Raw genomic sequence first — 21,577 nt, forward strand, 5'->3', positions numbered from 1 at the left:
TGACTATTTCATTATGATGGGCAGTGACACAAAAGGTACATACTCACATTGAGGGAGGTGTGTAGACTCACAAACAGTACACACTCACACCGAGGTAGAGACTCACTATCAGCCACACTCACACTGAGGGAGGGTCTCACAGACACACACTCACACCGAGGGAGGGTCTCACAGACACACACTCACACCGAGGGAGGGACTCACAGACACACACTCACACCGAGGGAGGGACTCACAGACACACACTCACACCGAGGGAGGGACTCACAGACACACACTCACACCGAGGGAGGGACTCACAGACACACACTCACACCGAGGGAGGGACTCACAGACACACACTCACACCGAGGGAGGGACTCACAGACACACACTCACACCGAGGGAGGGACTCACAGACACACACTCACACCGAGGGAGGGTCTCACAGACACACACTCACACCGAGGGAGGGACTCACAGACACACACTCACACCGAGGGAGGGTCTCACAGACACACACTCACACCGAGGGAGGGACTCACAGACACACACTCACACCGAGGGAGGGACTCACAGACACACACTAACACCGAGGGAGGGTCTCACAGACACACACTCACACCGAGGGAGGGACTCACAGACACACACTCACACCGAGAGAGGGACTCACAGACACACACTCACACCGAGAGAGGGACTCACAGACACACACTCACACCGAGCGAGGGACTCACAGACACACACTCACACCGAGGGAGGGACTCACAGACACACACTCACACTGAGGGAGGGTCTCACAGACACACACTCACACTGAGGGAGGGACTCACAGACACACACTCACACCGAGGGAACTCTGGAGGCTCACAAACGCACATAAAACAAACTCACTCTGAGGGAGGGACTCACAAACAGGCACACATTCGCACCGAAGTAGCAGTATTCTCAACTTCCCTTAGGCATGCCAAGTCAGTTTAGCCTACCGAAGTGTTCTGGCACTGCACCCTGGTGCTGTTGAAGCGGAGGGCGGGGACACGATGGACTGTGCCCTGGATGTTGAAAATGCACTCGTAGCTCCGTTGCCCCGACTGTGGCTGCGGCAAGTTCTTGGCAGCCAGAGTGATGGGCTTGACCACTCCTGCGGGGATGAAAATCTCAGTGGATGGAAGGATCTGTGGGCAGTCCTGTGGAGAAAAGGTACGCACCTGTCAATCAATGTGCCCATCTCACGCCCCTCCCCAGCCTCCAGTCAACCTTTTTGACAAAAGAAAAGTGAGCTGATGGAGGGATTCAGTAGGTCAAGCAGCATCAATACGGCAGAATAGTTTGTGCTTCTGATCGAGAGGCTGCAGAGGGGAGAATAGCCAGTACTGAGAAGGGGAGTGAGGCGTGGGGTGGGGGGGTTGGCGAGAGACAGAGCTGGTGGGTGGATAGATGGACCAAGAAGTGGGTGAGGGATAATGGACAGATGGAGAGGGAGGGGCAGAGACACTCTGCTACCAGCTCCCAACTCCAGATACTCCTCCTGCACTTGGATCCATCTGCCAGTTATTCCCTCCTCGCCTGACTCCACCCCATTGGCTCCCTGCCCTCCTCTCCCTCAGTTCTGATGCAGGTTCTCGGGTATCCTTTTCCATCCATGGATGCCATCTGACTCACTGTTCCTCCAGCAATTTGCTGTTTCGTTACTGATAGAAGCCCCTGCAGTCTCTCTTGTATCTCCAATAACCCCCACCAAAAAAAACAATGACCTTTTACTGAGGTCAAACAAAAACATTCTCTCTCTCCACAGATGCTGCCTGATCTCCTGAGCATTGCCAGCAAACTTCTGTTTTCATTCCAGCATCTAAAAGAATGGTTGACACATTTATTTTCTTCATAAATATTTAGCATTTCCATAAATACGTGAAGAATGGAAAATGTTGGAAATGCTCAGAAGGTCTGACATCATCTCAGAGAACAGAGTTTATGACGGCTAAAGGTTGTGACAAAACATTTGAATGCTTCTCCCTCCACAGTTGCTATCTGATTTGCCAAGTACTTTGTGCCTTCATTTCTAGCTTAAATTCTCAAACATCACTGGACATGCTGAGAGGAATGGACAGGGTAGAGAGAGAGACGCAGTCTTTACCCCCAGGCCACAGACAGTTTCTTCCGCACAGCCTTCAGGCTCCTGAATGAACCCCATAACAATACTCTCATGCTGCCCTTGCCTGGTGCTAATTGATGATTTTTTTTCTCTCATTGTACACTCTGTAATTGCACTCTTGTCCTTCCACTTTATTTGGATGGATGTTAGCTTCTGTGACAGGAAGGATGTGGAGGCTTTCGAAGAGCTGCAGAGGAGATTTATCTGAATATTGACTGGATTAGTGGGTATGAGCAAAAGGGGAGAACTTGGACAAACCTGGGTTGATTTCCCTGGCGCATTGGAGAAAGAAGTTGATAAAATTAAATTAAATTAGACATTCAACACGGTAACGGGCCATTTCGGACCTACAAGTCTGTACTGCCTATTTGACATCCAATTTACCTACACCCCAGTATGTTTTTTTGAACAGTGGGAGGAAACTGGAGACCCCGGAGAAAACCCACTCAGACGTGAGGAGAACATACAAACTCCTTATAGAAAGCGCAGGATTCAAACCCAGGTTCGGTTCCGATTGCTGGCGCTGTCAAGGCTAACCACTACGCCAACCATCAGGTGAACAGTCTGAATCTTTATTCCAATGTAAAAATGTCACATATTTGAGGACGTGTTTCAAGTAAGAGGGAGTTAGGAGTCTAAAGGAGATGTGGGGGTGCGTTTTTTTTCCCCCCACAGAAAACAGTAAGTGCTGGAAGGGGCTGCCAGGAGTAGTGGTGGAATCAGATACAAGAGGAATGTTTAAGATGCTTCTCGACACACGAGTATGCAGGGAATAGATCCTGCGAAGGCAGACAAGGTTTAGTTTAACTTGGGCATCATGTTTGGTGTAGACATTGTGGGCCAAAGGGCCCGTTCCTGAGCTGTACTCTTTGATGTCTGATCGTTGTGACCCCAGGGCAAAATCCAGGAGGGGCTGGCAGGTGATTGGTGGAGCCAGGTGAGGAAAGGGATGACTGGCAGGAGGAGCTAGTGGAGGAGGGGCATTGAGAGATAGGGGCTACTGGTGGTGTGTCACAGCCCCTCCCTCTCCAGCTGCCCATCATTCCTCGCTCTCACCTACTCGAAGTGACGGTGAAATATGAACATGGGGCTAGGGCAGCAGCTCAAGTGAATGACGCAGACGCTCTCATCTGGAAAATCCATCCAGATCCACTGAGGGAAAGTTGTCCAATCCCTCCGACTGGACTGGTACCCTGTGGATTCAACCCGGAAAATGCCACCAGAGGAAGCACTTTCATTCTTCATCTTCTGTATCCCAGGAAGGTGCAACAGCACTTGCACTTCCTCAGGAGCATGAGGAGGGCAAGGCTACCGGCCCCATCTTAACGACAATTTTCAGAAGGACAGCTGAGAGTGTCCTGTCTGCCTACATCATTGGATGGTAGCTGAAAAGGATCGGTCTGGAAGTCAATGCAGAGGATCGTCAAAACAGCCGAGAAGATCACTGGGGGCACATTTTCCTCGATAGGCAACAATGACTGGAAGCATTAATTAAATTGGGCTCAAAGAATTAAAGACGACCCTTTCCATCCATCACACTATATCTTTGACCCACTATAGTCAGGAAGGAGGGACAGGAGCATTAATATCAGGCATGTTAGGCTGGGAAATAGCTTTCTCCCCCAGGCTGTGAGATTAATGAACAGTATCATACATCCAAGTAAATCATCCAAAAATATATATTTTAAACAATATCTTTATGTGCATGTGATTATTACATACTGTGCATTGTGTGTCCACGGTGATCTAGAGAAACGCTGTTTCATCTGGTTGTGTATGTACAGTCAGATGAAAATAAACGAATAAAAGATGCACAACCTGCCCACGGCAAGGTATCTCAAGACTTCCTCAGCAATTAGAAGGGATGGGAGGGTGGGAATAAGCAATATGATTGGCTCCCTGTACTTTCTGACGGCTGTAACAATGGGTATCGGCGCTGACCACTTGAATGAACCCAAGGTCAGGTTGCGAAGGTTCAGAGAGCTCTCTTTCTCAGCACTCTACTCACTCCCCCATCACTGCTCAGCTACTGTCTCTTCACCCCTCTTACCTGTTAACCTAGGCTCCCCCTTCCTTCCTCCGTCCCCAGCCACCTTTTAATTCAGGCGTCTGGTCTGGCCTCATTTTCAACACTCCTGAAGAAGGGCTCAGGCCTGAAATCTCAAATGCCTTTACATTTCTGTGGATGCTGTGTGACCTGCTGAGTTTCTGCAGCACTTTTGTGTATGGCATAGAAAATAACTGTTTCTCCTGGTAGGTGTATTGACAACATGAGGCCATAGGGTTAAAAATCTCCATGATAGGTACATTTTGGAGGGGGTTAAAGGTGTGAGGTTAGGAAGGATTGGATTGTTGTGGACTGTTAATATAGATTGGCACATTATCGTAGGCTGAAGGGCCTGTACTGTTCTCTAATGTTCTATGCTTAAATTGATGAGGTTTAAAAGGGATCTGAGGGATATATATTTTTTTTAAAAGTTTGTATCTGTAATGAGCTGAAAGAGTAGGTGGTGGAGGCAGGGACGGGAACAACATTAAGAGGCATCTGGACAGGATCTCTTGAATGACAAAGGCACAGAGGGATACGTCATTAATGCCTGCAAGTGGGATTAGTATGGATAGACATGATAGTATCAACATATGAGCCGAAGAGCCTTTTCTCTGCTGGATAATTCTATGTCTCATCAGTGACGTGTGGCTTCTGAGGTGGGGGAATAGCGAGGCAGGACTCAAAGGTTACTGGAGAAACTCAACAGGTCATGTATCATCCAATGGAAGTAAAGGGCAATTGACATTACGGGCCTGGACCACAACGTCGAAAATCAGGAAAACATCTGAATTCAAAGGTATGGGGGGTGTGGGAAATGGGTGAGGGAGGAGCACAGCCCAGAGATCATAGGTGGATACAGGTAGAAGAGAAAGTTGAGAAGCGATAAGGGGAGAAGGCAGAGTATAAATCACTGGTAGGAAAAGTAAGGAAGGGGTGGGGAGCTGGAGAAAGGGAGATAGAGGGATGAGGGACAGAGAGAGACCAAGGCAGAGAGTGAACAGAAATCGGAGAAGTCAATGTTGACAGCATCTGAGTGGGGACTGCCAAGACAAGAGGAAAGGAGTTCTTCCAATTTGCAGGGGTCTTCATCTTGGCAGTATGTGAATCCATGGACATACATGTCAGTGTGGCAATGGTGTGTACAACTGAAGTGGTTGGCCACTGGGAAGTCCCTGCTGTTGCTGAGGACAGAGAGGGGAAGCAAGGCTTGTCCAGTAACCACCACAGTACTGTCTCTGTGCTCTACCCTATTCTGGGCCAGTTTCTCTTTAACAAACGTGTCACTGATGCAGTCTTACAGGATGATACATGATTGACGCTGACATTTGTCAGTGCATATGTGGAAATGCTTGGCTCAGTGAATGAATTTGATGTCCCAACTGTACAACTAGTGATTTTATGAACAAAGAATACATTTGCAGACATAAACTGTCTGCAGTCTCTGATACCACTGCGGCAGCTGTTCCACATTCTTGTGAACTCCCCTTGAGTCTGTTCTACTACAAGTGTAACATTCCACACTCTGCCCCATTTCCCTCCTCTCCCGTCACTCTTCACCTCACACCCTCTGCACAGTTCAATCACCCAGTCTTGGGGTATCTGGCAGAACGAGCCACCACCATTGTTAACTCCAAGTCAGACACATTTCGAATCCCTCTCGTGACCTCGACCCACGAGTGCCCTTGGTTATCTATCTCCCTCCTCAGCCCCTGCCATTAGCCATCGGGCTCCTGAATGAACTCCACAACAGTGCTCTCATGCTAATTGATCTTTCTTTCCATTGTATTCCTATCCCCTGTAAATTCCAAACTTTACACAGCATGTTAAAGATAACTTGTTCAACTGCTCACCGAACTTTTCTCAATGCATTGGGTATAATGTGTACAAATAAGCTTTAAACTTCACCTTCAACACTAAGTACAATTTATTTCAGGAAAAATATCAGCAATTTCTCTGGAATATCTTTGAATTTTTAGTTTGTTTCCAGTCCTTGACTCTGATCGTTGGAGAGAGGAACAGGGTCCCAATGACATGCTTTGCAGAGTCGAATAGCTGGACACTCTCACCACCCAGCCTCACAGAGCAGGTACAAAGCACAGGAGCCTGAAGAATTGCAATCCCGTACAAGGCCGAGAGAAGTTTAAATTAGCTACAACAAGCAAGAGTGAAGGTGCACTCAAACACATCAAAATGAGGAAGCTTCATTTCTCACACAACACAAGAGAACAGTAGTAGGAGTCGGCCACTTGGCCCCTCAAGCCTGTCCCACCATTCAACAGGTTCACAGCTCCACTGTTCCAGGTTTCAATGCTTCTTCTGGGGTCAGTTCCCCATCGCTCCCAAGTCCCAGATCACATTCAACCAGCTTCAAAGCAAGCCAAAGCCTCGATGACTGGGCAAGGCACCTGTGCAGATTCTGTCAGGAGCAGATGGATAATCACTGAGCATCAAGGAGAGATGGTCGTGGGGAGAGACAGTCATGGGCTGAGGCAGACGTGGAGGAACAGGCAGTCATTACTGAGGTAACAAATGGAAGCCTAGTGCCAAATCCTCAGATTCACAAGCCAACAAATCATCCAGGTGCAGGTTATTGAATCTGATGAGGAGGTCATTCAGCCCACTGTGCCTAAATCCTATCCCAATCAGTCACACTGACTGGGGTAATGATGAAACCTTCACCATGATCTTCAGTGGAGCAAAAGAGATTTCTATTCATGTCACTGAAGATCAAATGAACTAAAACAATCAGTGAACAGATGTTTCCTGTTGGCTCAGGAGTGTTAAACTCACGATTAATTTCCACATCATTGGTCCACATCTGGAAAAGTAAAATGGGTCTGAAGGGAGGGAGGGAGAACTGATAGAAATTTATAGAATTGTGGGAGGCATTGATGGAGTAGTCAGTCAGAACCTATATCCCAGAGAAAAGAGGTCACATACTAGTGGGCACAGGTTTAAGGTGAGAGTGGGAAAATTTAACAGAAATGAGCAAGGCAAGTTTCCTTTGTAGACAGTGAGTGGTAGGTGCTAAGATGTGGTGGAAGGAGATATAACTGCAATGTGTAAGAGGGATTCAGACGGACACCTAAATAGGGAACAAAAGGATATAGATCATGTACAGGCAGATATGCAGTTAAAATTGCCATCATGTTCAGGACAAACATTTGTGGGCTGAAGGGCCTGTCCTCTGCTGTACCATTCTATGTTCCAGAAGTGTGATGCCTACAGTGGGTGGGCATCAACATACTTGAAATATTTTCGGCAGCAACAACATTTTATGAAAGCATCAATACTTTAGTTGCTTCACAGAGCATAGATTGAGACGAGAATAAATATAAATTAATCTTTCTGTGCATGCATGTGGTTGGAATGACCTTACTGACAGATTTCATTGTGTTCAATATTTGCACTGTCACTTTTTTAAAAATCTTTCTTCACAAAGGCTCAATATTTTAATGAATATTTTGAAAAGAAGATAGCATATGGCTATGTGAATTTAATTGTACCATCCTTATTAATGTCTGGCCTTTGAAAAACAGTCTTCTCCCTGAAGAGAGAGCATTTGAATGCTGGGGATTTAGATTAGAAAACAAGACTCTAGGACAGGTTCACTGGAGAGTAAGAGGCTGAAGGGTGACATTATAAAGATATACAAAATCACGAGGGGCAGAGATACAAGGCTGATTGAGACTTTTCCCCAGAGTCAGGAACATAAAACCAGAGGGCTAAATTTCTACGTAAGTGGGGAAGGATTTAAATGGGACCATTTCACGCAGAGGATGATGGGGATATGGGACGAGCTGGTGGAGGAAGCAGGAACAAATGCAAGGTCAAAAAGACATTAAGATAGGGGTGTGGATAGGAACGGTTCAGAGGGATATGGGCTAAATGCAGGCAAATAGGACCAGCTCAAAAGGTCAGCTTGGCCAACATAGACGTGATAGGCCAAAGGGCCTGTTTCCATGCTTATACATCTCCGACCCTCTAATCACAGCCACAAATGACTGTGAAAGCTTCCCCTGCACTCAGAGCCAGCTTCTGATCAACTGCAGAGGAATAAACAGAGGATAATGGCGCAGTGGCACAGCTGGCCAAGCTCCTGCCTCACAGATCCAGTAACCCAGGTTCAATCCTGTCCTCAGGCACTGCCTGGGTGCAAGTTCTTCTCATGTCCGGATGGGTTCTCTCCCCCATAAGGCACTCTGGTTTCCATCACATCCCAGAGACGAGCAGGTTGGCAGGGTCAATGACTGCTGAAAATTGAGGACTAGAATCTCGGGCGAGTTGAAGGGGATATCAGGAAAATCAAGGTATATTGGGTGCTGGGCTGAAGTGCCTGTTTGGATGCTGTATCTCTCCAAAACGGTTTTTATTCAACAGCTAAATGGCTCTTGAACCTCCCTGTACTACCCTAACCATTCACTACTCCTGGGCCATCAAATTTTGTCCATTCTATTGAAATTTCATTTTTTTTCTTGCACAGATTGCAACTGTGAATATTTATTTTTCTATCCTTTTATATATTTTTTTCTGTCTTGGCATATTGTGGTAATTTAATTTGTACTGTTGTAGTTGGTGCATCTTATGTAGCTGTGTAGTTGCACCGAGCAAGAATCTTAGTGCATCTGTACATTGTACTTGTTTTTTTTTCTTCTTTGGCTTAGCTTCGCGGACGAAGATTTATGGAGGGGTAAATGTCCACGTCAGCTGCAGGCTCGTTTGTGGCTGACAAGTCCGATGCGGGACAGGCAGACACGGTTGCAGCGGAAAATTGGTGGGTTGGGGTTGGGTGTTGGGTTTTTCCTCCTTTGTCTTTTGTCAGTGAGGTGGGCTCTGCGGTCTTCTTCAAAGGAGGTTGCTGCCCGTTGAACTGTGAGGCGCCAAGATGCACGGTTTGAGGCGATATCAGCCCACTGGCGGTGTTCAATGTGGCAGGCACCAAGAGATTTCTTTAGGCAGTCCTTGTACCTCTTCTTTGGTGCACCTCTGTCACGGTGGCCAGTGGAGACCTCGCCATATAACACGATCTTGAACTCAACAGTTTTTAAAAGTAGAAAAGTGCATGCCAGGTGATTAACACAGAAAATCCTGGGAGTCCGAGTGAAGGATTAACTTGCAGATTGAGTTGGTAGCAAAGAAGGCAAATGCAAAGTTAGGATTCATTTTGAGAGGATGTAATGCTGAGTCTTTACAAGGCATTAGTCAGACCACATTTGGAGTACTGCAAGCAGTTTTGGGCCCCATTTCTAAAGAAGGATGTGTTGTTATTGAAGAGGGTCCAGAGGAGGTTTGCACGAATGATCTCCAAAATTAGAGGGTTAACATACTGTATAAGGAGCATTTGATGGCTCTGGGCCTGTACATGGAGATGTTTCCAGTATTGGGAGATTCTAGGATCAGATGGTACAGCCTCAGAAGAAATGGATGTTCCTTTAGAATGAAGTTGAGGAGAAATTTCTTCAGCCAGAATCTGTTGCCACCAATGGCTGTGGAGGTCAAGTCATTGGGTAGATTTTAAAAAAAAGAGGTGGATGGGATTTTGATTAGTGTTACAAAATTATGCTATTATTAATCTTTACGTTATAATATATTTCAGAGAGATACCTTGAGTTGGAAACAGGGAAACGCACACAAAGACACTTACACAGAGAGACAGTGAATTTGCTATGTCCAGCTGTAAACACAGCAATAAAACTCAGGCATGTGCGTGAGGTCAAAAAAAGAGGAAAAGGGCCGAGTGCTTGTGCAAGGTGTACAGCGGGGATCAAAGGGGTGCAGCATGCCTTGCAGGGGGTTTTGGGGGCAGTGGCCCCCAGTAGGAAAATGTTTGAAAATATACACAAAATTATCAGTTTCAAAACATTAAAAAACTAATCATTTGAAACAAAATCATTTCTTGTTTATGAGCATAGTATGACAGACACACCATCTGTTCCCAGACTCCAAGCCCCTTCCAGATCACCAGGCAGTACCTGCTTGACCTCTGCTCAAACCAGAGTATCTGGTTCTTCTGACTCCAAGCAGTACTTGCCCATAACCAGCACCCAGTATGCCCAGCAGTGCTCTTGCCCAAACTGCATCTAATCCCAAAGTAATAACTACTAGCCTGCACCCAATCTCCAGGCAGCGTCCATGCCAAACCTGCACCCAATCCCCAGGCAACGTCCCTGCCCAGCCTGCACCCAAGTCCCAAGCCGACCCCTGCTCAGCCTGTACCCAAGCCCCAGGCCGAGCCCTACCCAGCCTGCACCCAAGCCCCAGGCTGAGCCCTGCCCAGCCTGCACCCAAGCCCCAGGCCAAGCTCTGCCCAACCTGCACCTAATTCCCAGGCAACACCCCTGCCTGTGATCAATCTGAATCCAATCTCCAGGCAGCATTCCTTTCACAACCTGCACCCAATCCCCAGGCAGTAACTACCACCCATGCATTGGATTCTAAATAGTGCCATCCCATCCTGCGCCCAGCACCCAAAGGGTGCAACCCTTGTTTTCTCTTCTCTCCCCAACCATCTGGAAGGCAAGAGGTTCCTTCCACGGGACAGCCATCATCTCCCTCGCTCATCGGCTCTCAATGCACCATCCATTCATAGGCCATAAAGTGGGCTCCGAATTTCCTCCTCACAAATTATTGCAGCTTGAATTTCAGTTAAGGAGGACTCGAAATGCTGCAGTTAACTGAACAGAGCCGCTACTCTCATGCTGCCTCAGAAGCCGATACCGGGTGACCACCATGTGCCGACTCACTCTGCTCTCTTGCCAAGGCTCCACAGCAGGTGCACCTGCACATGCACAGCCCACCTCTCCCGCAGTGTGCCACTTATGCGTCATCAATCTAAAAACGATGAGGAAGGGGGTAGCTAGCGAATGGGTGATTGGACGGCCAGTCACAACTGTAGAGGCAAATGTGCTGGCGAGTATAGAGGTGAAAAATGCAGAAATCATTTTAAAAAAGCAGAATATCAATTTTGAAAATGATAAAGTCCACAGAAACGCGGAAAATTCACATGCCCGAAAACTAGAGTTGAGTGTTCCATAGAAATATTGAAGACAATGAATGTTTACTCAGAAAGACATCTGGTCAAACTGAAAACCATTTGTTTCATGAAGTGGTTTGTGGAGAAATGACACTTCAAACAGAGCCAGTAGTGATGTCATGTCATGTGATAACGACACTTCAAGAAAGCATCTTTAATATGATGAATTAGCTTCATCTGAAGTCAGAAATGCAGTAACATTCTGTGAGAAAGGATTCGTTGTGTTCTCCTGTCAAAGGAGAATTACAGGATCAAAGTGGCATCGGAAAAGATGGCCACTTCGACTGTCTTTCTTTGTTAAGAGGGAGCAGTACTACTGTGGCCATTGTAATGGTCATTTCATCTAAAACCCTTGCCTGGGTTTGTGAAATCTTCGTGGAAATCACAAGTTCCGTAACTTCCATGCAAGAGAGGGGAACTGTGGAAAAAACATATGCATGAAGAAACATTTCTCTGAAAACAACTAAACAAGAATTCATGAGTTTTGAAAAGTATGATGACTTGGCACTCCATAATTACTTTTGAACAACAGTTTAAAGATTCTAATTTTCAACACAAAAGATTTCCAAGACTGAAATGGGCTTTTCAGAATCGTGCCTGCTGCGCGCGCGCACACACACACACGCACACACACACACACTTGCACATAGTGGGATTAGGTTTAGAGTTAAGTATGAAATGTTATTATTAATAGTTATTAATAAAAATGGTTATTTTGAAAATACCATTGCTTGGTCAATTTCTATTACCGCTGATCTAGGTCGCAACAATTATCATAAGAATATGGTGAAAAGAGGGGAGAATCGGGTTGATAGGAAAAACATCAGCCATGATTCAAAGGGCAGAGCAGACTCAAAGGGGTGAATGGCCTGCCTTATAGTTTAAATTAAAACAAGGAGGAATTAAACAACATCACTATAACTAATGAATTAGCTTTAGGCAGACTAATGGGGTAAAGGCTAATCAATCTCCTAGCCAAGATATCTTGATTCCTGGGATCCAATAAGAACCAGCCTAAGTATTGTTGTAATCTTCCAAAGACCCTGAAATTCCAAAGGATTGGAAAAAATATGCCATCAGAAACAGAGGAAGGCAAAACAAGGTTAACTATAAGATGAGCTTCATGGAACAACACAATAATCAAATACTAAGAAGGCAATTGCAAATATTTGAAAAGTCATCACATAATCAGAGATCACATGGTTTGATGAAGGGGAAATTATGCCTGCTTAACTTATCAGCATTCTTTGTAGGTACAGGCACATCGTGACAAATGTAGACAGCATGGTGAAAATGGTGTTTGGCACGCTTGTCTTCAATGGTTGGGGCACCACAAACAGGGGATGGGACATCATACTGAATAAGGCATTGATGAGACCACCCATGGAGTATTGTGTGTAGTTCTGATCTCCCAGCAAGAAGAATATACTGTAATTCAGCTGGAAAGGGTGGACCAAAGGATCACAGAATGGCGATGACTGGTAGGTTTGAATTATAAGGAGACTGGATAGGCTACGACTTTTCTCCTTGGAGTGCAGAGGTTTATAAAATCACGAGGGACATCAAGGTCACATCATGACCTTTTTTCACAGATTGGGGAATCTAAAACAAGGCAGCACAAAGTTAAGGTGAGAGGGAAAGACTTAAAAGGAACCTGAGGGGCCACTTTTTCCACAAGGAGGATGCTGGGCCTGTGAGAAAAGCTGCCAGAGGAAGTGGTGGACAATTAAAAGTTAAAAAGATGTTTAATCAGGACTTCATTTCATTTAATCAGGAATAATTTCTGGTTTATTTACGGGGAGAAAGCAGGAGAATGGGGTTGAGGGGAAAAATACATCAGCCATGATTTGAATGGTGGAGCTGACTCAATGGGCCAAATGGCCTAATTCTGCTCCTAGGTCTTATGGTTTTAAGAAAGGTTACGAGGGATATTTCTGAACACAGGGAAATGTTTGGTCAGGAGGGACAAGTTGGGCCAAAGGACCTGTTTCTGTGCTGTACAAATCTATGACTGTTAAATATCCGCCAAAGCAGATAGAGCGACAGGGTTAATGCCAGTTTTGGGACTTTCAAAAAGATTTTCTGATAAGACTATACCAAAAGGTTAATTTGCAAGGTGCGTGCATCCAGTGTTAGAGGCAACATATTAGCCTTGATAGGGAATTGGCAAAGGGTGCCACCAAGGATCTGTGTTGAGACCACAATGTTTACAATCTATATTAATGGTACGGAGAAAGCAACCAAATGTTCTGAAGCCAAATTCTCAAATGTTACAAAGGTGGGTGGGGAAATCAAACTGTGAATAGGATTCGGTTTACAGAAGAACGTTGGTAGATTAATTGGTGAGCAGACAAAAGCATAATTTGTGAACTATTAAATTATTTACATTGGGCGAAAAAAGGGAGATGAAGCAGATTACACTGAAGCAGAAAGGTTCAGGAAAGCTGCATCATAGCGGGATTAGGGCCCCACAGAATGCAGGCATCAATGCACATGGGAGAGGAAGGAGGTTTAAGGGGGATCTAAGGGGTGTTTCTTTTGCCCACTGAGTGGTCAATATCTGGCACTCATTTCCCAAGGAGGTGGTGGAATCAGAAATATTTACTAGCTTTAAACCTGCATTTAAATAGGAAAGTCAAGAACAATATGGTTCTAATGCAGTTCTGGTCACCAAGCTCTAGGAAGGATATAAATTGGGTGCAGAGGAGATTCACCAAGATGTTGCCAGGACTGGAGGGTTTGAGTTGAAGGGAGGGGTGGATAGGCTGGGCCTTTATTCCCTGGAGTGTAGAAGGCTGAGCTGTGATTTTATGGAGGTTCCTAAAATCATGAGGAACATGGATGAAGTGAATGTTCATTTCCCGGGGTAGACAATTCTAGAATTAGTGGGCATTGGTTTTAAGGAGAAAGGGGAGAGATTTAGGAGGGATCTGAGGGGTATAATTTCACTCACAGGGTGGTCCATATTGGGAATGAGCTGCCAGTCGAAGCTGGAGAAGCAAGTACAATTATTTGGACAGATATGTGAAGCTGGAACTCAAAGGGTCAGGCACACCCACATAAGGCAGTAGACAGACAACGTTATGACCTCTGGCCCTTCATCAGGAACTGCTGCAATTTTCCAGCATTTGCAGTCTTCCTTGTTTGGACAGATACACAGAGAGGAAGGACTTTGAAGGATATGGACCAAATGCAGCCAAATGACACAAGCCATAATGCCAACTTGGTCAGTGTGGGCAAGTAGGGACAAAGGGCCTGTCCTGTGCTGTATGACTCTAATGAACCTCAAAGGGTGTGATTTGAAGAATCACACTGTACTGCTAAGTGCCTGCAGACAACTGAGCTTTTTAAAGCACTGTACTTCAGAGGAAGTTGAATACATTCACACCCCATCCCTCTCCCTCCTTACCCACCCCCATCCCTCTTCACCAGCCTCAGTGGCCTGCCTTTAGAACTTGCTACTGGTTATGTTTTACTCCCTGCTATCCTGGTGAAAGCAGCACCCAAGTAGAAGCAGACCCTTGGCACCCTTCTTAGTATCACTCTCACAGTGGCAATGGCAAGAAGAAGGGAGAACTGGTGGGGGAGACTCAGGACTTTTATGATTCCAAGGAAAAGCCCAAAATGTCTCCCAAGGTTAGAAACACTGAAATGCATCATTGCAACCACTTAGCAGAGAGGCTTAAAATATTTGCTGAATTGTATCAACCTTTTTTTTTTTTTTTTTTTTTTTTTTTTTTTTTTTTTTTAAATTTTTTATTTTTCACACCATAAATCACAATAGCCATGATATACACTTTTTCTTTTCCACACATTTACAGTGACTTTTTCTCCCTCCCCCCTCCCTCCTCCCAAGCCACCCCCCCATCCCCCCCCCCTCTCATCCATTTTAGTTATACAATCTAGGTTGCATTAATTCAGTTAGACAATGTTGTCATTCAACAAAAATACACCAGAAATTCTACTGAGTCCATTCTTTTCTTCTCTTCTCCTTCCATCAACTTAGGTAATGTTTGTTCCCGGTAGGTTTTCGCTATTGTATTTAATGTAAGGCTCCCATACTTGTTCGAATATTTCAATATTATTTCTTAAACTATATGTTATTTTTTCTAATGGAATACATTTATTCATTTCTATATACCATTGTTGTATTTTCAAATTATTTTCCAATTTCCAGGTTGACATAATACATTTTTTTGCTACAGCTAGGGCTATCTTAACAAATCTTTTTTGTGCATCCTCCAAGTCAATTCCAAATTCTTTATTTTTTATGTTACTTAGGAGAAAGATCTCTGGATTCTTTGGTATATTGTTTTCTGTTATTTTATTTAATATCTGATTGAGATCATCCCAAAATTTTTCTACTCTCTCACATGTCCAGATTGCATGAATTGTTGTTCCCCTTTCTTTTTTACATCGAAAACATCTATCCGATACTGTTGGGTCCCATTTATTTAACTTTTGCGGTGTAATGTATAGTCTTTGTAACCAATTATATTGTATCATACGCAGCCTCGTATTTATTGTATTTCTCATCGTTCCAGAGCATAACTTCTCCCATGTTTCCTTTTTTATCTTTATATTTAAATCTTGTTCCCATTTTTGTTTAGTTTTACCATTTGTTTCCTCATTTTCCTTTTCTTGCAGTTTAATATACATATTTTTTATAAATCTTTTGATTAACATTGTATCTGTAATCACATATTCAAGGTTACTTCCCTCTGGTAAACTCAAGTTGCTTCCTAATTTATCTTTCAAGTAGGATCTCAGTTGGTAATATGCCAGCGCTGTATCTCCCGTTATATTGTACTTATCTCTCATTTGTTCAAAGGATAAGAATCTACTTCCTGAAAAACAATTTTCTATTCTTTTAATCCCTTTTTTTTCCCATTTTCTAAAGGCAAGGTTGTCTATTGTAAAAGGGAGTAGCTTATTTTGCGTCAATATTAGTTTTGGTATTTGGTAATTTATTTTATTTCTTTCTACATGAATCTTCTTCCATATATTGAGGAGATGGTGTAATACTGGAGAAGTTCTATGTTGTACCAATTTTTCGTCCCATTTATATAATATGTGTTCAGGTATCTTTTCCCCTATTTTATCTAATTCTAGTCTCGTCCAGTCTGGTTTTTCCCTTGTTTGATAAAAATCTGATAGGTACCTTAATTGTGCGGCTCTATAATAATTTTTGAAGTTTGGCAATTGTAAGCCTCCTTGTTTATACCATTCTGTTAATTTGTCTAGTGCTATCCTCGGTTTCCCCCCTCTCCATAAAAATCTCCTTATTATTTTCTTTAACTCTTTGAAGAATTTTTCTGTCAGTTGTATTGGCAATGCCTGAAATAAGTATAGTATCCTTGGAAAAATGTTCATTTTAATACAGTTTATCCTTCCTATCAGTGTTAGTGGTAGCTCTTTCCAATGCTCTAAATCGTCCTGTAATTTTTTCATTAGTGGATTGTAATTGAGTTTATATAATTGGCCTAGATTTTTGTTTATTTGCACACCTAGGTATCTTATTGCCTGCGTTTGCCATCTGAATGGGGATTCCTCCTTAAATTTTGAGAAATCCGCGTTATTCATAGGCATTGCTTCACTTTTATTTACGTTTATCTTGTATCCCGACACTTCTCCATATTCCTTCAATTTCTTATATAGTTCTTTTATTGCTAGTTCTGGTTCTGTTAAGTACACTATCACATCATCCGCAAACAGACTGATTTTATATTCCCTGTCTTTTATTTTTATTCCTTTTATATTATTATCTCTTCTTATCGATTCTGCTAGTGGTTCTATAGCTAGCGCAAACAATAATGGTGATAGTGGGCATCCCTGCCGCGTTGACCTGCTTAAGTTAAATTGCTTTGATACATGTCCATTTACTGTCACTTTCGCTAACGGTCCCTTATATAATGCTTTAATCCAATTAATATACTTCTCTGGTAAACTGAATTTTTGCAATACTTTGAACAAGTAATTCCATTCTACTCTGTCGAAGGCCTTCTCTGCGTCTAAAGCAACTGCTACTGCCGGTGCTTTATTTCCTTCTACTGCATGAATTAAGTTAATAAATTTACAAATATTGTCTGTTGTGCGTCTTTTTTTGATAAATCCAGTTTGGTCTAAATTTACCATTTTCGGTACCTGTTCTGCTAATCTGTTCGCTAATAGTTTAGCTATTATCTTATAATCTGTGTTTAGCAAAGATATTGGTCTATATGACGCTGGTGAGAGTGGACTGAATTGTATCAACCTCTTGAAGTCAAGTTCACCTCTCAAGGATATGTTTTGTCTGATGTTCTTTTTGGTACAAGCTATCAGCTATAAACTGGAAGCAAATGATAACGTTAGCCTTGCATTGACCACCGTCACATCTGACCTGCCTGAAATATTTTGGTTTATTCTGCTGTGCAAGCAGATCACTTCATCTGAACACCACTCAAAAATAGTTTCTTCCCAACATTCCCCCACTGACATGTCTGTCCATGGTCTCATGTACTGCCAGACTCTGAGTCCACCCGTAAATTGGAGGAACAACACCTCGTCTTCTGACTGGACACCTTCCAACCAGCTGGCATTAATGTTGACTTCTCTGGCTTTCATTAAACCACTCCCTTGCTTCCATTCCCCCTCTCCTTTTGCATTTGAAAGTCCCAAAACTGACATTAACTCTGTCCCTCTATCTGCTCTGGCTGATACTTTACAGTTATAGATTTGTACAGCACAGAAACAGGTCCTTTGTTCCAACTTGTCCTTCCTGACCAACCAAGTCCCATTTCCGTGTTCAGAAATATCCCTCGTAACCTTTCTTTGGATACGGTCCAGAGGAGGTTTACTAGGTTGATCTCTGGGATGAAGGGGTTGACTTATGATGAAAGATTAAATCGTCTAGGATTGTATTATGAAGGGTATGGATATGATAGATGTAGGAAGATTTTTTGAGCTGGCCGGGGAAACTAAAATGAGAGGACACAGTCTCAAGATTCGGGGGAGTAGATTTAGGACAGAGATGAGGAAAAATAGTTTTTCCCAGAGAGTAGTGAATGTTTGGAATTCTCTAACCAGGGAAGTGGTTGAGGCTGCTTCATTAAACATATTTAAAATTCAGTTAGATAAATTTTTACATGATAGAGGAATTAGGGGATATGGGGAGAAGGCAGGTAGGTGGAGTTAGGTCATAAATTAGATCAGCCATGATCTTATTGAATGGCGGAGCAGACTCGATGGGCTTGTGAAGAAAGTGGATTAAAACCATAAGACCTAGGAGCAGAATTAGGCCATTTGGCCCATTGAGACAGCTCCACCTTTCAAATCATGGCTGATGTATTTATACATATTTATTATATATTATATCTTTATGTATATATGCAGTTACCATGTCCTGTGTTTTGTTCATGTGTATACTATCACACTGACAAAAGGCAAAGGAGGAAAAACCCAACACCCAACCCCAACCAACCAATTTTCCCCTGCAACCGCTGCAACCGTGTCTGCCTGTCCCGCATCGGACTTGTCAGCCACAAACGAGCCTGCAGCTGACGTGGACTTTTACCCCCTCCATAAATCTTCGTCCGCGAAGCCAAGCCAAAGAAGAAAGAAAGAATACTATGATCTAGAGATATGCTGTTTGGTCTGGTTGTATATGTATAGTCAGATAATCAACTTGAACATTCTCCCTGTCATCCACAATGCTATAAATTGTGATTTTGTATTAAGTATGCTTTTTTAATATCTCAGGATTTGCATTCTGAGAGAGATCTGGTGAGCTCTAAACATTGAATGACCCTGGGAGTTGCTTGTTTGCACAAAACCCTTCACTCTCTGGCACCAATGGATGTTGATTGCCCACTCCTCAGTTTAAATGCTAGGCAATTAACCTTTGCAACACAGTTTTATGAACAAGGAGGTATATTTGATTTGTACAAGAGATGGGTTCCAATCCTTCAATTATATGTTAACACAATCCCCCAGAAGCATTGACAAGTTGTGTACACTTTCTAAAGTCAAGGAGAAGTCCATCAAGTGTGGGATTTAAGTAACAAAACTGAAGTGCTCCATCAAATTCTGGTTCGGCCACACTTGAAATATTGTGTTCAGTTCTGTTTGCCTCATTACTTGGAAGGATGCGAAAGCTACGTAAATAGTGCAGAGGAGATTTACCAGCATATCTCTAGATCATAGATTTGCCTGGATTACAAAACGTGTCTTATGAGGCAAGGTTAACAGAGCTAGGGTTTTTCTCTTTGGAGCGAAGAAGGATGAGAGGTGTCTTAATTGAGGTCTACAAAATTATGAGAGGCACAGATTTTTTCCCCAACGTGAGAGTAGCAAACACAGGAAGATATCTAATCAAGGTGAAGGGTGAAAAGTTTAGGAGAGATTTTTTTTCAAAAAAACAGAGTTGTGGGTGTCTGGAATGCATTGGCAGGAGTGGTGGTGGGAGGCTAGTACAATAGGGGCATTTAAAAGACAGGCACATGGATTAAGAAAAATAGAGGCTCATGGGTGGGAGGTAAGGAAGGTTTAGTTTAATGGATAGGTTTATATGCATCAGCTCAACATTGTAGCCCAGGGGGCCTGTTCGGTGCTGTAATGCTCTACGTTCTATGTTATAGTGATCTGTTGCCATCTACACTGTGGTGAATTGCATGCTAATGCTTCTTTAAGTCTAGTGAGAGTTTCTGCCACTACCACCTTCTTAGACAACATGTTCAAAACTTCTGTGACCCTCTGTGTGAAAATCGTCCTCCAAAGACCCCCCTATAAACCTCCTATTGAGAAACTACAGAAGTTGTTGATGACACAAATTTCCCTTTCCTCCATGAACTCCATCTACATCTCCCACTGTCTAGGAAAGGTAGCCAACTCACTGGAGGGGAAGGTGGTCAAAGCTTTATTTATATTGATGTTAGTGTAGTGCTTGGTGCAACACTATTACAGCTCCAACAACCCGGGTTCAATTCTGGCAATGTCTGTGACAAACTTTTGTGTTTTCCCTGTTTCTGCATGGCTTTCCTCTGGGTGCTCTAGTAACCACTACATTCCAAAGGCATACAGGGTTAGTGGATTATTGGTCACGTGGGTGTATTTGGGCAGTGCGTGCTCATGGGCCGGACAGGCCTGTTACCAGGCTGCATCTGTAAGTAAAATTTAAAGATGTGAGAGGCATTTAGACAGAAAGAAAAACTTTGCAGGGAATAGAGAAAGATGGGCCATCTTCAGGCAGATGGGATTAGTTTAATTTGGCACGAAGTGCCTGTGATATTCAATGTTCACTCTTGTCTCTCCCACTGTCACTCAACAGGGAGTAAGACTAAACCCCAGAACTTGCTACCTTTTGTTGATTAGACTTGTGCTGCTGGGGAATGGGAAACAGGAACATGAAGGAATGTTGTTGGGAACATACTCCGAACATAACGTGCAGATTCCAGGTCTGGAAACATTAAAGACACAGCAGGTTGGAAACTATCCCTTTCTAACATTGTTCAGAGCCTAAACATTATTGTTTCACCACACATCCCCGGATTAGTGTTGAGGATTGACCTTGGACAGATTGAAGAGGCTCTTGATGCAGCTGGGCACCCCAAGCATCAAGGAAGCATGCAGAGGCTTGAATTACAATCACTGCAATCCTTTGCCTGGTGACACAGAGACTGGTGTGTCTGCACTCAACAATTGAAAAGTCATCAATAATCACAACAAGCCCAGAGGATCGTCTGCTGCCACATGCCCCTTGCCTAAAGAGAGAGGGAAACCATAAAATCCCGGCATGGCATTCTGTTCAACCCATCGAATATATGGAATAGCAATCCTGCCAGTCTTTAGGTGAGACGATTATAACGCAGAGAATAGTGGGAGTCTGGAATGCATTGCTAGGGGTGGTGGTGAAGGCTGGTACAATAGGGATAGTCAATGGGCACATGGTTATAAGAAAAATAGAGGATTATGGGTGTGAGGTTGGAAAGGTTTAAATTTTTGTTGAGTAGATTTACTGTACATAGATCTGCTCAATACTGTGGCCTGTAATGTGCTCTAATCTTCTATGTTCCTAATGAACAGATTATTGCCACTGTTCTGTAAACTCTTATTTCCTATACACAACCTGCTCCCTTGTGAATCCTACAACTGAAGCTTCCTCCCATACCCAAGATACACTCTTCTTCCTTCTCCCAAGGGGGAGAAGGCTCAAAAGAGTGAAAACACACAGCAACAAGCCGAAAAACAGTCTCTTCTCTGCGTGAAACACAAAAATTTGCAAATGCTGTGATTATAATAAACACACCGAAATGCTGGAGGAACTCAGCCAGTCTTGCAGCATTAATTGGAGATAGATATATTGCCGACATTTCATGCCTGAGCCCTT

At 43.6% G+C, this 21,577-nt stretch overlaps 1 protein-coding gene across 5 annotated transcripts in view; it reads right to left on the bottom strand.

Moving 5' to 3' along the window:
- The window catches only part of LOC138763359 (plexin-A1-like), a 339,669-nt gene that overhangs the window by 135,603 nt on the left and 182,489 nt on the right, over window positions 1-21,577 (bottom strand). For all 5 annotated transcript variants that reach the window (XM_069937350.1, XM_069937352.1, XM_069937351.1 and 2 more), the window contains one exon: window positions 966-1,166. In XM_069937350.1, the coding sequence (XP_069793451.1) occupies window positions 966-1,166 (201 nt within the window). The remainder of the gene's footprint in view (window positions 1-965; window positions 1,167-21,577) is intronic.

The sequence above is a fragment of the Narcine bancroftii genome, chromosome 5 (genome assembly GCF_036971445.1).
Source record: "Narcine bancroftii isolate sNarBan1 chromosome 5, sNarBan1.hap1, whole genome shotgun sequence".
NCBI lineage: Eukaryota > Metazoa > Chordata > Chondrichthyes > Torpediniformes > Narcinidae > Narcine > Narcine bancroftii.